General features: G+C 43.8%; 1 protein-coding gene across 2 annotated transcripts in view; it reads right to left on the bottom strand.

Annotated features, from left to right (window-relative positions):
- Window positions 1–19,430, bottom strand: part of PIAS3 (protein inhibitor of activated STAT 3) — a 1,163,468-nt gene that overhangs the window by 472,673 nt on the left and 671,365 nt on the right. For both annotated transcript variants that reach the window (XM_044079722.1, XM_044079721.1), the window contains exon 8: window positions 16,266–16,339. In XM_044079722.1, coding sequence (XP_043935657.1) covers window positions 16,266–16,339 — 74 coding nt within the window. The remainder of the gene's footprint in view (window positions 1–16,265; window positions 16,340–19,430) is intronic.

The following is a 19,430-nucleotide window of genomic DNA, read 5'->3' as shown; positions in this document are numbered from 1 at the left end:
CATTTTCTTTAAAACCACTTCTGCCTTAATACCAAAGAGAGAATCATGCTGTAAAGGTGCATCTAGCAATTTAGCTTTAACAATTGGCTTAAGTGTTGGTGTCATTCAAAGGGGATCCAATGCCTATCAGCCTGGGATGACATGCTCGACAAGCCACGATGCTTCGCTAGGGACAGCTTGCACCTGTCACCCCTGGGCTTTCGGATATTGGCAAAGGCTCTTGCTACCCCCATAGTGCCTTTTTTAGGCAAGGCTCAAAAGACAAACCCACCTCCATAGGTATCACAAGGAATAAGAAACTAAGAGTAATGCTACTCAACGCCAGAAGTCTAAACCTCAAGATGCACGCACTCAAAACTCTCCTTAGCATGGAGAACATCGATATCTGTGCAGTAACAAAAACCTGGTTCAAGGCTCCCAAGAGCGCCCCAGCACTACCAGGTTATACCTCATACCATGCTTTTCGGCCCCAAAACTTGGACCGAACCACAAAAGGAGGGGGAGTATCAATATTCGTCAAAGATACCCACACCTCCAGGTTGGTGGCACAGCACGAAGCATCTATACATGTGCAACTAACTGTGGGTAAAACTGCCTTCCAGTTTATAGCCTGCTACAGACCACCCTCCCAAACACAGGAACTCCACTTGGCCTTCCTGAGAATACTGGAAAATATGAAGGTCTCTCCAAACACCATTATATTGGGCGACTTCAACTACCCAAACATACACTGGGAGCATTACTCTAGCTCCAACACCCTAGCCCAAAGGTTCCTAGAATTTATAAACTCAAATGCTATGGAACAACTTGTTACCACTCCCACAAGAGGGGAAAACATACTGGACCTGATCATCACCAACATGGGGACACTATGCTCCAGACCAGAAGTGTATCCCTCACTGGTAAGGTCAGACCATAAATTAATCTAACTGGATATTCACATCCCGACCCCACCCCCTGCCCAGAAAATCACAGTGAAAAACTTCTCTAAAGCAAATTTCACACACCTCAAAACCGAGGCGAAATCCTTCAAAGCCCACGGGCCTGTGGAAAATACGGCCCAGACCGCAGAATCCTTTATAAACGCATTCTATGAACACCTTCAGGAATGCATGGATCATGCAATCCCAAATAAAACCAAGACCCAATCCTCCAAAGGCAGACGTCCTGTCTGGTGGACCCCAGCCATAAACAAACTATACAACAGAAGGAGGAAGCTACTACATGATAGAGCAAAATCCCAAAAAGGGAAGGCATCTCTGATCAGTATTAGCAAAAAACTACGGGCACTCATAAAATCGTCTAAGGCCAGCTTTGAGAGAATAATTGCACAGGACACTAAGGATAATCACAAGGCTTTCTTTAGTTATGTTAGGAACCTGGGTGGGAATTCCCAGATGTGCTCAGAATTAGTCCAAAATAAAAAATACACCAAGCCCACAGACATTGCCAACATCCTAGCTGACAGATTCAGTGCAAACTTCTCCCCTCTCCACCAAAGGGCAAATATCTATCCAACAGAGTGCGCCCCTGACATCTCAGATGCTCAGGTAAGAGCCGCCTCTCCAAAGCAAAAATCACAGCATCAATGGGACCAGATGGTGTCCTGGGCTGCATCCTACATGAACTCCAAGAAGAGCTAAACCCAAACATAAAACTACTGCTCAATCTTAGCCTTACTACAGGATATGTACCCAAAGAGTGGCGTACAGCAACAGTGGTCCCTCTCCACAAAGGTGGTGCCTCAACGGATCCTGGAAACTATCGCCACATAAGCCTGACTAGCTTGGTCTGCAAAGCTATGGAAAAGATCATCATGGACCTCATAAATAAAGATATTAGGGACCTACAGAGACTGGATCCTACCCAGTTTAGCTTTGTTAAGGGCAGATCCTGCCTCTTAAACCTGGTTGATTTCTTTGAAACAGTCACCAAGGCCATTGACGAGGGGAAGGTGGTCCACACAGCCTACCTGGACCTCGCAAAAGCCTTCGATACAATACCCCACTCGGGCATTATAGATAAGCTCACCAGCTTAAATATAAACCCCTATGTCACTAGATGGGTTGCAAACTGGCTCAAGGACAGAACCCACATGGTTAGAATTGCTGGAGCCATGTCAGACTCCAAACCAGTTACAAGTGGCGTACCACAAGGCTCAGTCCTGGGACCTCTCTTGTTCGGTATATATTTCTCGGTGGTACAGGCCAACACGGAAGACTGTGGCTGACCAAGTTCGCAGATGACTGCAAACTGGGCGCCATAATCAACTCTCCAGCCGACACAAGCATCCTCCAAAAGGGCCTCACAGAAACAGACAACTGGTGCCAGAGCCATGGCCTCAAGCTAAATGCCAAAATGTGTATAGTCATCCCCTTTGGCAAAAACAAAGTGCCCACAAATTACCACATAGGTGGTAATCCATTAAGTACAGAAGAAGTCATTAGGGACCTGGGGACCCAAGTTGATGGCAATCTCTCATTTGACAACCACGTGGCCAAAGTGGTTAGAAAAACATTTTATATAGCCCACCTAATCATGAAGGGATTCACATCTAGATCAGGGGAGCTCATCGTACCTCTTTACTCATCAGGCCCATAATTGAGTACAATGCCCCTTTTGGGATGTACCTTACCAGACACCTGCAGCAACTGGAAAGACCCCAAAAGTACCTCACCAAGAGGATCAAAGGGCTCGAACAGATGCCATATGCTGCCCGGTTAAAGAAACTCCAGCTCTACTCAGTGGCATACCGCCTGCTCAGAGGCGATCTGTGCCTGACATATAAAGCCAAGTCCAATCCGGAATTAATGGACATGCACCTCAGAAAATCCAAATCCCATCGAGCTACGTGCTCGAGAGACTTGAACCTCAGCACTGAAATAAACAGGACATGCTGGAGGGACAGATTCATAACCCAGAGGCTCCCTTCACTCTGGAATAAAATCCCAAATCCCAGTCCAGGTTAGGCAGAGTCCCACATTGACTCTCTTCAAGAGGAATCTTGATGAGTGGATGGGAGATCGTAGGTTTACCCCGGCTATCACTTCTGTGTCACTGTTAGACAGAGGCACAGTATACTAACCTCAAAAAAAGGCATAGCAAAATTAATTTAAAATGGGTGGCGAAAGCCAAACACACTCTGGCTAGGCTTATAAATGCCCTAGGGCAGATAGCCTAGTATGAACCTATGAACCTATGATCAGGCAACTTTTGTTCCTTTAACCAGGCATGCCTCCTAATCACAGATCCAGTAACTGCGGCCCTGCAGGAGGCCTCTAAAGAATCAAAACCACATTGCAAAGTATGCTTTCCAACTTGTTCAACAGCATGCAATAATTCCTGCAATACTTTATTTTCTGCACATTCTGAAATCACCATAATTTTCTGTTTCAGCAATCCCATAACATGTTGCTGGTACTTAAGCATATGAAATTGAGAGTTTAAGGCCCTGATTGCCAAGGTTGCAGATGTATAAACCCTTTTTCCCCATCTGTCTAGTGCCCTTGAATCTCTGTTAGAGGGGGTAGGATTTTTTGCTGTTGAGGCCTTATCTCCCTTTAGGCCCTGTGAAATCGTTTCAGGATCAGCAGCAGGGTTTCTAAATAAAAATGTATGTGAGTCAGGGGCCGTGTAATATCGGTCAGGCTTATTGGGAGCCAGAGGTAAGGAGTCAGGGGTCAAGCTTGACTCCGAAAACACATCATCCACAATGTCTAAAACAGGGGGAATGGCTAAAAGCTTGTGCTAAGGGAGAAGGAGGAAATCCCTGAGCCTCTTTTTTGATTCTGAGAAGTCTTGACTCTCCCAGTAAAAATGCTCCCTCAAAGTATGCAAGGTTTCTCCAAATGAATAATCCTCAGGAGGAGATGCAGATGGAACAGACTCCTCAGCATCAGAATCCTCATAGGGAGGTATAGATAATTCCTGATCAGAAGAGGAATCAGAAGAAATAGAAACCTGATCTGAAGATTCATAATCAGTGTCTTGCCTAGGCCTCTTATCTGGAAGGGGATGGGTACCCCTGATCAAGGTAATAAGGTCTTCAGCCATTTTGATCATCTGTTTTTTAGGCATAGAGGCCTGTGCACGTAGCTTATGCGTCATTTTTTTAGTTTTAGAAGTTGCTTTTGTCTTTGGTTTTGCAGCTGTCGTCGGATTGATATATAAATGTTGAGGTCTGAATACACCCTCAGAAGCCGGTGCCTGCTCAGCGGCTCCGGACCCATCCGAGGGAGATACATCCGTCGGTCCAATACCTTGAGTATCTTGAGGCATGCCGGACTCCACATGGGTGCCAGTAGAGGCCTGCGATTCAAAGGTAGCGGGTACCAGGGGCTGCGAAAGCGCCTCACTGAGTACCGGCGACTGGCTTAGGAGAAGCTTCGTAGTCGGTTTTGGATCTCGACTGCCTTTCTCTGTCCTTTTCTTTGCATTTTTTATGTACTCCGGTAGTCGGATTGCTATCTGATGACATTTCTGGGTAGTTAAATCTGTTTCCAAAATACTTTGAAACAAAAATATACTGACGCTTAATAGCGCGTTCGTTAAATCTAGCACAAAACAGACAGCTAGGCACGTTGTGATCAGAGCCTAGGCAAGGAATACAGTATAAATGGAAATCCTTATGAGGTATTTGCTTCCCACAAGTAATACAGTTATTAACTTTTTCTGACATTGGTAAAAAGCAAGAAAAAAGTTTCCCCAAAGGGGTACTTAGCTTTAGTGAAGACTTCGGTTCTGAAACTCAAACTCGAATATTTCAGTAGTTGGCCAACCGGCACTTGCGAAATGCTTCTGCTTTGGGCACCGAGCGGCAAGAAAGACTAAAGAAAATGACATCGGCTGCATGTTTTATACCCCTGATGACCTGACGTCATGGCAGAGAAGACAGCAACTGATGCAGGACCCAAGACTTTGGAATTCAGGCCGACTGAGGGCAACCTGCCAGCAGATTACCCAAATGTAATGACTGCAACAGTGAAACACGAAGAACATATGGGGCAGGCCTTATGGTTGTGCTCCTTTCCTAAGCAAAACACACACCGATTATAAGAGTCTTTGTGTGGTATCTGACGCCCGCAGTTACATTTGCTCTTTTTCTCAGACATCAGCTAAAGGGAAATCTACAGAAACCAAATTCAAGCATATGCAAGAGAATAAAATCCCCAACAAGGTACTTATCTTTAGAAGTCTTTGGTCGTAGGCGCGAAGTGGTCGAAGTAACGTGGTCTGCGGTTGAAAAGTTCTGAGGTCTGTGCGTGCAGATGTCGCATTTATAGTCCCTGGTTTAAGGCCCTGCGTGTGACATCCCACGCACCTACAGCAGCCAGGCTCAAGCTTTTGTATAGGAGCCGATGTCAGGTCGCTTGAGGTGGAAAAATCACACAGTATGAATACTGCAACATAGGAATAGAAGGACACTGTTTTACCTGACCTGAATCAGAGGTAAGCATCCATTAAACTCCAAGGTGACCATGGCAGCCTGAGGAAAAAGACCACGGGAAGAAGTTTTTGTAAAGTTAGCATTTTGAACGAGGGAAAGCAAAAGGAGTGTGCTTAAATGAGAGGTCTAATGTGGGTCTCTAGTTTCCTTTTTTCTTGGGATCAGAAACAGTCTGGAATAGAATCCTGTTCCTAACTCTTTTAAAAGGACTGGTTTTATGGATTCTTGTGCTACCTTTTGATTTGAGTCTCTCTCTCTTCTACCTTTTTGGCATTAAAATAATTCCCAAGAACCTTGGGAGACAAGGAAATCGTATTCTGTACCCAGCTCTGATTTCTAGGACCCATCTGTCCTGCATGATAGTTTTCCATTGGTTTAGAAGAGTGTGAGAGTCTGCCCACTAGCTTTGATCAATAGCTGTGGTCGGATTTTGAGGGAGGCGTCTGAGCCAAGGCTTCACCCTGTTGGATCCCTGGTGTTGGAACCCAGTGCTGTCAGTTCTTGCCACCATCTATGCCATCTACCCCTTCTGGTACTCGTGCTTCAGATTTTTGACTGGGAAGACCACATAGGGAGTTCCTATTGAACCTAGAAGGTGGGGCCTGAAGAAAGTCCTTGACAGTTTGCACAATTTAAACCTTCCCCTTTAGCCTTTTAAAAACATTTTGAGCATCAAGTCCAAAGACCAAACCCCTGTTAAAGGATGCATAAAGGATTTCATATTTGACAAGGTTGAAATAAAACTGCTCTCTAAGCAAAGCACATCACCTATTACTGACCCTGAGGCAGCCACACTATTTGATAAGCCACAGTGTAGAGTCTATAGCAATCCGGGAACTGGTGTTGCAAAGTTCCAGCTACTACTTTTAGAGAGCCTTGTTCTGCACCACTCCATCTTCTGTTTCATTTGGTTTAGGAATCATTCCTGGAATTTAACCACATGAAACTAGAAATTTAAAGCTCTCAAAGCCAAGGTAGTTGAGGTATACATTTTTGTCTGAAATATGTCAGGCATTATACCCTTTTTGTCATAAGACAAAAATTTCTTAGTAGTGCTTCCCCTGAACTCTAAGGAAACCAACTCAGGGGGTCCTGCACAGGATTTCTAAAAAGATGTTTATTAGAATCTGCGACCCTGTAAAAATGTAAGGTTTCCTGAGGTAAAGGGTCTGGGAGTCGGGCTGCTGAGATGTGCCCTGCATGACATCATCCACTACATTTGGGATTAGAGGAGCTACCAGAAATTTTATAGTCAGGAACAGTAAGAAATTCTCTGACTCTTCTTGGACTGAGGGTAGTCCCGAGTTTCCCAAATGAAAGACTCATCTTATGCAAACTCTCTCCAAAGGAAAAATCCTCAGGAATTGAACCTGATGAAAGGATGTCATCTGACTCAAGAGTTGGCATATAACACTGTTGAAAGCTGTTCCACATATGTCAACTTATCATTGTCCAAGTTAAAGGAATCAGAGGACTCCAGAGGTGAAAGATAGTACAGTTGTGTACACTTACCATAAATGTAGATGTTAAAGTGTTACTCACTGTTGCAGTCATCACATTTGGGTTACCTGCCTGCAGGTAGCCTTCAGTCGGCCTGAATACCAGAATCTTGGGATTTCTGCATTGAATGCTGTCGATTCTTCCATGACGCCAGGTTGTCAAGGGTATAAAACACGCGGCTAATGCCATTACAACAGTTTTTCTTGCCCCAGATGTCGAGCCCCCAAAACAGGAAGCAATTACATATGTAACACCCCCAGCAAAAAGCAAATACCAAGATATGCCAAACAAAACAGATAGGTAGAAGTAAAGAGAAGTCAGAGGGCTGGAGGGAGAGTAACCAGGACTGCAACAGTGAATACACTCAGACATCTACATTTATGGTAAGTGTACACAACTGTACTATGTTCATAGGTAGGTACTAGGCTATTGGCCCTAGGGCCTATACAAATCTATCCAAAAAGGTACCCTGACTTTCGCCACCCAAGAAAATTATTTCCTGTGCCCCTGTCAAGCAGAACCACAGAAGTGATCCCGGGGTGAATTTCCTATTACCCATCCGATCAAGATTTTTCTTGAAGAGTGCTAATGAGGAGCTCTGTTTGACATAGATAGGTAGCCTGTTCCAGAGTATGGGAAGTCTCTGGGACAGGAATCTATCCATCCAACATGTTCTGTTTATTGTGGTGACAAGGTTTAGGTCCCTAGAGCGTGTAGCTCGGAGGGATTGGGATTTCTTTAAGTGGAGCATGTCCAACAGCTCTGGATTTGACATAGCTTTGTATGTTAGGCAGACATTGCCTCTGAGTAGGCGATATGCGAGGGAGTAAAGCTGGAGTTGTTTTGAGTAGGTCTGCGTAGGACATCTGTTTGAGGCCAGTAATCCTCTTTGTGAGGTATTTCTGCGGCCTTTCCAGTTGTTGTATATGTCCTGTGAGGTACATACCAAAGAGGTGTCGTACTCTATAATGGGTCTAATGAGTGTTGAGTAGAGGGGAACAATGACCTCTTTTTTTCTGGATGAGAAACCTTTTGTGATGAGGTGTGCCACTTAAGGATTTCCTGACCACTGTGGCGATGCGATTATCAAATAAGAGACTACTGACCACCTGTTTCCCAAGGTCTCTTATCACACTTTCGATGTTAAATAGACTACCGCCTATGTGGTAGTTCATAGGTACAGAGTTTTTACCAAAGGGGATGACAATGCACTTTTTGGCACTGAGCTTGAGACCATGGCTTTGACACCAGGCATCTGTCTCAGTGAGACCATTTTGCAGGATGTCCACATCATTAGGAGTTTCGATTATGGCTCCTAGTTTTCAGTCATCTGCGAATTTAGTTAGCCAAAGACCTTCTGTGTTAGCCTGTACTTCAGTACCAAACAGGAAAGGACCCAGGACTGAACCCTGTGGTACTCCACTCGTCACTGGTCTGAAGTCTGACTTGGAGTCTGCTACTTTGCCACTGTGGGTTCTGTCAGTAAGCCAGTTGGCAACCCACCTTGTGACATAGGGATTTATACCTAGTTTAGTGAGTTTATCTATAATTCCAGAGTGCGGGATGGTGTTGAACACCTTGGTGAGATCTAGACAGGCTGTGTGAACCACCTAACTATCATTTATGGCTTTGCTGACTGCTTCAAAGACTGCTTCAAAGAAGTCTATCAGGTTTAGGAGACATGATCTGCCTTTTACAAACCCGAACTGTGTGGGGTCCAGAGTTTGGAGATCTCCAATGTCTTTGTTCGAGTCCCATGATGATACGTTCCATGGCCTTGCAGACCACGCTCATCAGGCTAATGGGGCGTTAGTTCCCAGGGTCTGTTGTGGCGCCCCCTCCCCCCCCTTTGTGGAGTGGGATAACTGTTGCGGTGTGCCATTCAATGGGCACAAAGCCTGAGGTGAGGCTATGATTGAAAATGATACTTAGGTGGGGTGCCAGTTCATTCTGTAGTTCGGGCAGAAGGCAGCCTGGGATGTTGTCAGGTCCCATGGATGCTGTATTCTTGGCTTTGGGGAGTGAGGTTTTTACCTGTGCAGCCGTGATTACAGGAACTTTGCATTCTTCCGGTATAAAGATGGGCCCTTTAGTGAGTGATAGGGGGGTAAAGTTAGCACTGAACTTATCTGCCAGGATGTTGGCTTTATCAGTTGGTTCTGTATAGTTTGTGTCATTGTGCTGTAACTCGGAGCAGATCTGAGTACTGCCATTGAGATTCTTGACATAGCTATAGAATGATTTGTGGCGGTCTTTAGAATCAGTGGCGATTTTGTTTTCATAGCTAGTTTGGAGGATTTTATGAGGGATCTCAGCTTCTTACTGAGGCTGACCAGGGAGTTCCTCTAATCATGGGATTTTACTCTTTTTTTGTAACAGTTTCTTTCTTCTGTTGTAGAGTTTATTTATGGCAGAAGACCACCAGATTGGCTTCCTTTTTTTGGAGGATATCATCTTGGTTCTGTTAGGGATATGCACTCGTGTAAGTGCTTATAAAGTGCATTTGTGTAGGATTCAGCAGTCGTACCTCTATTATCTATCTGCATGGATGTCGTGAAGTTTGCCACTTCTGTCTTAAGAAGCGTGAAGTTGGCTTTGGAGAAAATTTTTATGGTTGTTTTCTTAATGGGGGGTGGGAGCGGGATGTGGATGTCTAGAGTGATTAGCTTGTGGTTGGATCTGACCAATGAGGAGCTGACCTCTGGTGTGGAACACCGATCGCCCATGTTGCTGATGACCAGGTCTAGGATATTGCTACCCCTTGTGGGGGTGTGGATAAGTTGATCCAAGGCACTGGAATTCTGGAATTGATGAATTCCAGAAAACGTTGAGCAAAAGAGTTGGTACACGAGTAGTTTTCCCAGTTAATGATGGGGTAGTTGAAATCACCCATTATTAGGGTGTTGGGTTGTACCTTAATATTTTCCAGTGTATCAAGAAAACAGGAGTGGGAATCTTGGGGCATGGTGGGGGGTCTGTAGCAAGCTACAATCTGGATTGCGGTTTTGCCCAGAGTTAGTTGAACATGGATAATCTCAGATGCATTATGCTGAGCAACTAGCTTGGAGGTGTGGATATCCTTAATTAATATGGACACGCCTCCACCTTTAGTGTTTCGGTCCGGGTTTGGTGGCCGAAAGGTGTGGTATGAATTATAGCCTGGTAATGCAGGGGTGCACTCTGGAGCTTTGAACCAGGTCTCTGTCACTGCACAGATGCCGATGTTCTCCATTTTAAGGAGTGCCTCAAGTGAGTGCATTTTGAGGTTTAGACTTCTAGCATTAAGTAGCATTGCCCTCAGATTTTGCTTGCTTGTACCTGTTACAGTGGTGAATTTATCATTTGAACCTTGCCTAAAAAAGGCACTATAGGAGTGGCAAAAGCCTTTGCCAGTATCCGGAATCCAAGGGGCTAAAGGTGCAGGCCATCTCTGGCAAAGAAGCGTGGTCTGTCGATCATGTCATCCCAGGCAGACAGATGCTGGATTCCCTTAGAATGACACCAGAAGCTTAGCCAATTGTTGAAGTCAGTCAATCATTTTGTCCTTGTACTGTGGTATCATTCTGGGTGATGGCAGAATGCTACTCAGGGTTAGGGTCATACCTGCCTGGGCTACAAGATCGGAGATCTCCTCCATATCTCTTTTCATGTAGTCCAGGGAGGTACGTCTCAGGTCATTCACACCAACATGGACAATGACAGAGTCATATTTGTACTTGTTGTGGAGTGACCTGCGTGAGTACATTATGTGGTGGATCCTGGCACCAGACAGGCAGCGGATAGTAACTTTCTCCTTGTTTAGCCTGGTGAGTGGAACATCAGTGTGCCTGACTATAGAGTCACCTATGACTAGAGTGTTGGGTACATTATGTTCTTCATGTTTCACTGTTGCAGTCATCACATTTGGGTTGATTCCCAAAGCTGAGGATGGGTGGAGTTAGTTAAGAAGCATTAGGGCTGGCAACCAGGCCTTGTAAGACTGCTGTGGCAAATCCAGCTCTGGATTTAGAAAAGATAGGTAAGTGGTAATGCTTGTTGAAAATGTGTACAGAGCTCCAGGTTGCAATTTCCAGGATGTCCCTGGTAGGGACTCCCCTGAGAAAAGCTGTAGAGGTTGAAGTAGCTCTAGTGGAATGTGTTCTGATCCCCTGTGGGGTAGGTTTCCCATGGTGTCTGTAGCAGAAATTGATGCAGTGTGCTATCCATTTAGAAATGGTTTGCTTTGAAATGGCCTTGCCCTCTGCCCCTGCAGCAAAGCTGACTAGCAGCTGGTCAGATTTTCTGAAAGGCTTAGTCCTGTCCAGATATAACCTAAGCTGCCTGTGAATGTCCAAGGAGTGCATGATCCTTTCCCCTTTATTTTGAGGATTAGGGGAAAAAAAAATGGCAAATGAATGGATTGGTTTAGAGCCACACTAGATACCACCTGGGGCATAAATGACGGGTTGGTCCTGAGGGAAACCCTGTCCGCATGGAGGATAATGAAGGGTTCCACGGCCAAAAGGGCCTGCAATTCAGGTTCCAGGCAGGAGTGGGAGTTCTCTTGTGGGGGGCTTACATTTTTTGCTCCTCTCAGGAACTGTTTGACCAGAGGATGAGAGAAGAGGGGTGACTCAGTCTTATAAGGAGCAGAGATGGCACAGGCATGAACCTTAACTGAAGAGAAGAATAGGCCTTTGTGGAGTACTTCTGTTAAGTAATCTAGTAAATGAGATAAGCTGGGCACAGTTGTGTCCATTCCCTGAGACTGGCTCCAGGAACAGTATCTTTTCCACTTTTCAGAATAGGATTTTCTAGTACTAGGCCTCATGACCTCCAGAATGACATCCAGCACCTGCTGACTGAGGGTTGCTGGTGATGAGTTCAGGGGAAGAGCCAGGCTGCTAGAATCAGGGTCTGGATCTGAGGGTGCAAAATCTGGCCCTCCTGCTGGGATAATAAGGGAAGGGGTCTGAGGCAGGTGTCATGTGTGGCACTACTGTCAGACTGCACAAAAGAGGGTACCAGTGCTGGCGTGGCCAGTCTGGTGCAATCAGGATTGTCCATGGCTTGTCCTGTTTGATCTTTAGTAGAACCTTTGAGAGGAGGGGCTAAATGGGAAAGGCACAGATTGTGAGGCTTTCCCAAGTAAAGGACAGGGCATCCACTTTCCAAGCTTGGGTGTGGGGAGTTCTGGTGCAATATTTGCTCAATTGATAGTTCTGAGGGGAAGCAAAGTGGTCCACCTCTGGTGCCCCCCCAATCTGGTGTCCCTCAAAAGCTTGAATATTTTGGGTTCCAGTTTCCACTAGTGTGGGTCCATGAGATTTCTGCTCAAGTCATCTGCCAGTGAATTTAGTTTGCCTGGCAGGAATTGAGCTTGCAGGTGCACTTGGTTGCTCAAGGCTGTGTTCCACAGAGCCATGGCTAATCTGCAGAGTGGGTAGGAATGGGTTCCCCCTTGTTTATGTACCACATAACTGTGGTGTTGTCTGTCTTTACCAATAGTTGTCCTGGAAGAATAAGGTCTTTGGAGGCTGTCAGAGCATTCTGTACAGCTAATATTTCTTTTTGATTGATATGCACGTGCATTTGTTTTGGGCTCCATTTGCCTTGAATGCATTGTCAATCCATGTGAGCCCCCCCATGCATAATCTGATGCGGCTGTTGTTAGGGTTTGGGTGGTAGGGGGTTGAGTGAAAGGGAGTCCCTTGTTGTGGTAGCAGGCCTCTGCCCAACAAAGGAACTCTGTCATTAGGCAAAGAATGATAGGAATCATTGTTTCCAGGTCCTGAGAATGTTGACACCAGAGACTTTTTAAGTACCATTGAAGTTTCCTCATATGCAGTCTTGCATATGGAATTAGTAGAATGCAAGAGGCCATGAACCCTAGGGCTTGCAGTATTTTTCTTGCAAATAGCTGGGTTTTGGTCGCCAGTAGATTGAAGTAGTTTGTCAAATAAATTTGTTTTTCTGGAGTGAGGAATGCCATCTGGGAAGTTGTGTTCAAGCTTGCTCCCAGGAATACAATCTGTTGGCAGGGTACCAGATGTGATTTATTTTCAGTGATGGTGTACCCCAATGAAGTTAGAAGTCTCTTTACAAATGTGAGGTGCTGTAGTAGCAGTTCCTGACTGTCCACCTGAATCAGGCAACCATCCAAGTATGGGTAAATTTGAATTGTTCTCTGCCTGCAATATGCAATGGCTGGTGCTAGGCATTTTGTGAATACCCTGAGCACAGTAGATATGCCAAAGGGAAGAGTAGACAACTGACAGTGCATAGAGCCTGCTCTGAAACGTAAGTATTTTCTGCACGACTCCCTTATGGGGATGTGCAGATAAGCTTCTTTTAAGTCCAGGGTTGCTAGCCAGGAGTCCTTGGCTATCAAAGGAAGCAGCTGTTCGAGAATAAGTATTTTGAATTTTGGTACCACCAGAAAGGTGTTGAGAATAGACAAATCCAGGATAGGATGCCAAGAGTTTTCTTTTCTGGGTACAGAAACAGTATGGAATAAAAGCCTTGTCCCCTTTGCTTTGCTGGGACAGGTTGAATAGCCTTGATACTGAGAAGAGAAATTACTTGCTTTTGGGCCTCTGCCCACTGATTTGGAGGGAGGTCTGGCCATCCACTTGGGGTTGGGAGTGAGTGGAAGTGGAATCTGTATCCCTGGGAAACAATGTTTAGGACCCATCTGTCCTGGGCAATGTACTTCCAGTTTTTGGCATGTACGGCAAGTTTCCCTCCTAAAGGTGCAAGTACTTGGATAAGTCATTGTGAAATTTTACCAAAGGAGGACGGCTTACTACTCCCTGTTTTGGAGGTGGGAGCACTCCATTGCTTAGATCTGTGCACACCCTGAGATTGTAGTCTTGGTGGTCTGCTGCCCCTGGGTTTGGACTGAGAAGGTCTGGGAGGGACTGGAAAAGACCAGTTTTTGAAGGCCAATGCCTAATGAATCTAGGTGGCTGTACTTGTAAGAAATATTTACAATTTGCATAGATTTAGCTTTTTCCTCCATTCTTTTGAGGACTTCTGCTTTATTGCCATACAGATGCTCTTGGTTTAATGGTGCATCTAGTAATTTTGCTTTGGCATGGTCATGGCAAGGTTTGTTCCTTAAGCCAAGCATGCCTTCTAAGAACAGACCCAGTGACAGCAACCCTGCAAGATGCTTCTAAGGCATCAAAACCACATTGCAAAGTATGTTTACCAACTTGGTTAGCAGAATGCATAACTCTTGTAAATCTTTATGTCTGGCACAATCAGGAATCAACATAATTTTCTGTTTAATTAGTTCCATAATATGTTGCTGATACTTTAACATATGAAACTGGCAATTTAAAGCCCTGATGGTAAGAGTAGCAAAGGTGCATACCTTCTTACCCCATCTGTCTAAAGCCCTTGAATCCCTTTCTGAAGGGGTAGGACTTTTGGCCGTTGTAGCCTTAATGCCTTTAGTTCCCTGGGAAATGGTCTCTGGATCCGCAGTAGGATTCTTAAAAAGGAATTTGTGGGAGTTAGGTACTCTATAGTACTTGTCAGGTTTCCTGGGAGCTGGAGGCAAAGTATCAGGGGTAAGGCTGGATTCCAAGAAGACATCTACAATTCCCAGAACAGGAGGGATAGCTAGAGGCCTGTGCTGAGGCAAGTTAAAAAATTCCCTGAGTCTCTTTTTGGACTGAGAGTAGTCCTGGCTCTCCCAGCGGAAATGCTCCCTAAGGGTATGCAGGGTTTCACCAAAAGAAACATTTTCTAGTAGGGAAGCAGAGGGAATGGAATACTCTGCATCAGAGTCCTCATAGGTAGAAAAGGGTATGTCCTGGTAATCAGAAGGGTCAGAGTTATCAGACTCCTGATGTGAAGAATCAGAAGGAAATTCAGTTCTTGGTCTTTCTGAGGGGGAAGGCTGACTTCCTCTAATTAAAGTAGTAAGGTCTTCTGCCATTCTAAGCATTTGTTTTTGTGACATATGGGCCTGAGAATGCGCTTTGGTCATCTGTTTCCTAGGCATAGTATGAACTCTAAACCTGAGAAATTTGGTATTTTTGGTGTGAAACGAAGTCGGTTTAATATGAAAATCGGAAGGCATGAATACACCCTCAGAAGCAGGTGCCTGCATAGCGGCTCCGGACACATCCAAGGTAGAGACATCCACAGGTTCCATAGTCGAAGAAACATCTCGCTGCATACCGGACTCCAAATGGGTCTCAGTAGAGGCCTGCGAATCTGTAGAAGCGGGTATCAGGGGCTGCGAAAGCACCTCACTGAGTACCGGCGGACTGGCAACTAGATTAACGATAGCGTCGTCGGCAGTTTTGGACTTATGCATTGTGTCTCTGTCTTTATCCTTACAATTTTTTAGAAGATCAGTAGTTGGATGGCTTATCGAAGCCATTTCGGAATGCAGAGAATGAGAGCGAAAGAATTTAGCGACAAAAATAGCCCGACGACAAACAGTTCGGGGATTGAACAAGGCACAAAACTGACAGCGAGGAACGCCGTGGTCTGGGCCTAAACAGGTGACGCAGTAAGAATGAAAATCTCTGAGGTATTTGCTTTCCACAGGCAAGACAATTATTAATTTTTTCTGACATCGGTTAGAGCACATTACACTAACATTAGTCTCAACAATGCTCTACCTAATAGAAATCAAATAAAAAGCATTAAAGGAAAGTCCCCAAAAAGGTACTTAGCTTCAGATGCTCAATCCTTGGCTTTGGACAGACTGATGCCCTGAGCACAAGAGGTCCCTGGCACTGACTGCAAGAAATGGTGTCTAATGGCAATCCTTTATGCACTAACGTCTTGACACTGGGATAGGAGGGATTTCAGGACAGGAAAACCCAAGTGTTCTCACAGCAACAGTGAAACATGATAAACATTACTTTCTTTCATCCGGTAGGTGACGGTACAATCTAGGTACTTTAGAAAACCAGAAAAGTAAAGGACTGCTAAAAGATTCGACACGTACTTCATAAAAACATTATCTCTAAACTCCACTTCTGTTTGAATAACAGAAGTACAGCTAATGCAGACTTAAATATTTGTCAATACATATTCATTTAGTACAGCACTTGATATACTGTGCTTTAGCAGTTACTTTAAGTAGGAATTCTACGTATAAACCTACACGCGCGCACACACACACACACAAAGCATTTCTTTTACAGGCATGCATAGAAATATCTACACATGTGCTAGTTACAGTGGGCTGACTTTCACAGCAAGCAATGAAAAAATGACAATGCACTACTTTTGCTTATGGAAAAACAGAACTAAACTCGCAATGTACCAACAGTAAGTGTAACATTAAAAAGAAAAAAGAAACTCAACCTACCGGACACATCAAGGAGACCCGTAAACTGGTTGTGGCAATCTCACTGTCTGGATCTGCAGTTAACTTTTCTTTAACTGAAATGAAAACATTTCTATTTAAAACAACCACTGAATTAGAAAACACCTGAATGAATTCCTAGCCTGCAGAATATATACTACACTAATAATGCTGAAACATAGCTTTACTTTATTTAAATAGGATTTCTCCTCACTTGCTCAGGAATTTCCTTGTTTTCAAACTCCATAACAGACTAAGGCTTTCAGCTCATTATAACAAAGTAAATTTTTCTTGAAATTTAAAGATGTATTAGGCTATGAATAAATGCAAACTAAATATGCAAAGTTTTCTACAGCATTACATTTGTGAAATAATACTGGTCACAAATTTCTAAAAAGGTGTCCTAGAATGAAATCATACCATTACAATTTTATAAGTCAAACAATAAAAATGGCAACTGGTTTAAGTGAACCTTTCAAAATGATGCAAGCATTCATTCACATCAATGAACAGCATTACACATGAAGGCTTTTTTTCTCACATCAACAACAGATCACATAAAATGACGCAGTACAAACACTATTACAAACAAAACTGGTAACACTATTAAACACCTGAAAGCAGCTTCTAAAGTTAAACGTGTTTATGCATGAAGCACTGGGAAAACAAATTTAAACACAAAAATATAAATTACCAGTAATAAATAAAAGTTATGTTACAGACAAAAGTTACTAAAATACATAAACTACATAAACAGGTAGATGTGGTTACAAACCACAACCAAAGCAGAGGCACCACATTCCCCCCACAAGACAAAAGCTGAAGTCCTGTCTCAGTCTAGCAAGTAGACTATAATTTTCTTTATCTATTTTACATTTGTTTACCGGGGTAGTCCGACTGGAGACAGGTCCATTTACAGCGGAGGTCCGGGGAGAAAAGTTCCATACAAGTTACAAATAATAATCAAACGTAGTAGAAATCACATATAGGGAATATTAGTCATAAGCACTTTTATACAAAAAAGTAGGAAATGTAAAGTCAAAAATATTAGAAAAATTAAATTTTCAGGTTATTGGTAGGGATTCCCGAGTTTCTGCATACCAGCAGAATTTTATGTCAGCAGCTAGAAGGTTGACGTTATATGAGGTAGGGGTTTTATGTGATGCATGGGCATAGCCAAGAATTCACTAGGTGTGCTTTGAAAGATTTTTTAAACAGAGTAGTTGGAAGGACCGGAGGTTAGAGTAGGGGGAAGGTTGTTCCAGTTTCTGGCTATATTGTGGGAGAAAAGAGCTTTACCTGCAGAGTTATTGGCTGAGGAGATGCAGAGGAGAGTTTTTTCAGAGGAGCAGAGGAGGCAATTTGACACATACTGGGTTAGTTGTTTTAGGGATGGGGTTTTGTTAGGATAATTCACAACATTGTAGGCTAGTACTAACTGATGATAGTTCAGTAGTTGAAGTTCTTCTAACCATTTAAGCTTACGTAAAGCCTGACAGTGATGGGTTTTGAAGGTGGAGTTACTAGCAAATCTGGCAATTTTATTGGAGCATGATTCAAGCCTTTCAAGGTCTTGTTTTCTTGTGTGGGTAAGGATTGGAGCAGCATACATAAGGGTGGACAGTAGGTGTGTTTGGGCTAGCGTAATACGTGCCTGATCAGATAGGAATTTTCTATGTCTGTATAGTGTACCCATTTTTTGTGAACCTTTGTGCTTGTGATATGTGGACATCAAATAGTAGTTTACTGTCAATTTCTATGCCTAGGAGTTTGGTGTGGTCAGTGAGGGAGATGTTAGTACCATTTTTGGATGTGACAGTGAAAGGTTGATGGGTGGATTTAGTTCTGTTGGGAGCGAATATAAGTAATTTGGTCTTGTTGGGATTGAGGATGAGTTGGATCTAGGTAATCCAGTTTTCCACTGAGGTGAAGATTTCTGAGTGAGTTTTTGTAGGTTAGTCATTGATGGTGCGGAGCAGATCAGAGTTGAGTCATCTGCATATTGTATAAGTGTGGCATGTTGGGTGGAGGTATGAAGGTTGTTAGTAAATATGGAGAAGAGTAGTGGTCCTAATATTGAACCTTGTGGAACTCCTATAGTGGTTGGGAGTAGTGGAGATAGTTTGTTTAGCCATTGGACAGACTGTTGTCTGTATGACAGGTAGCTTTTAAACCAGGCTATAGTGGAAGGGGCAAATGATAGGGAGGCCATGGAGTCTAGTAGTATGGTGTGTGACACCATATCAAATGCCTTCGATAGGTCTAAGACTACTGCTGATACAAAGTTATTATTTCTGTGATGGTTAACTATTTGTGAAAGAGAGGAGAGCTGTAGTTGTCCTATGGTATTGTCGGAAGCAGTGTTGGGAGAGGGGAGATTGTTAGAGTTTAGGAATTTCACAGCTTGAGAGTGGATACATCTTTCTAGTATTTTAGATAAGGGGGTTAGGATGGCTACGGGTCGGTAGTTAGTGATATCGTAGGAGCTTCCGCCTTTATGAAGAGGGATGGCATATGATACTTTCCATAGCTGTGGGATGCAGGATTCCTAAATGGAGAGGTTAATAAGGATGGAAACAGGGTAAGCTAGGGAGTCAGCTGCTACTTTTAGGAAGTTCACTGGTAAGTTACCTGCGGCAAGGGTGGTAGGTTTAAGTTTTTGTAGCAGTTTTTTTAATTGTAGTGATAGGGACAGATGAGAATGAAGGAGGGGATATTGTTGAGGGGTTGGTTAGGGCCTTTACAAAAACCTACAATGTCTGCTTCCTACTGATGAAAGCAACCAGCATATCCAGTAGCAGCAACAAAAGACATGCTGATTCCCAATCCCACGTCAAAACAATGTAACGGGCAGAAGCAGCAACAATGACTACAAATCATACAGACAGACAAGTAAGCAAGCAGTCTCAATAGGAAATGCATACAAACCACACAGTAAGGCAGTAAGCTCTCCAGTAACAAACTATTCTGCTAAAACTGCAGTACTGCCAACTAGTATTCAATCATAACCCAATACTAAAAAAGAAATCTAACCAATGTCCTAATGCATTCTGTAGCTGAAAAGTATCAACGACACATTCACCTGTTTCACTGTGACAGTCCTTAAATATTCCCTGAAAAATCTATACATCATAAAAGAGCATTTTTTAAATAACTCTTGCCTGATAC

This window comes from Protopterus annectens, chromosome 8.part0, assembly GCF_019279795.1.
Source record: "Protopterus annectens isolate FY-2018-M chromosome 8.part0, PAN1.0, whole genome shotgun sequence".
Taxonomy (NCBI): Eukaryota; Metazoa; Chordata; order Ceratodontiformes; family Protopteridae; genus Protopterus; species Protopterus annectens.
The sequence above is the reverse complement of the archived record's forward strand: the minus strand, read 5'-3'. Positions and strand labels throughout refer to the sequence as shown.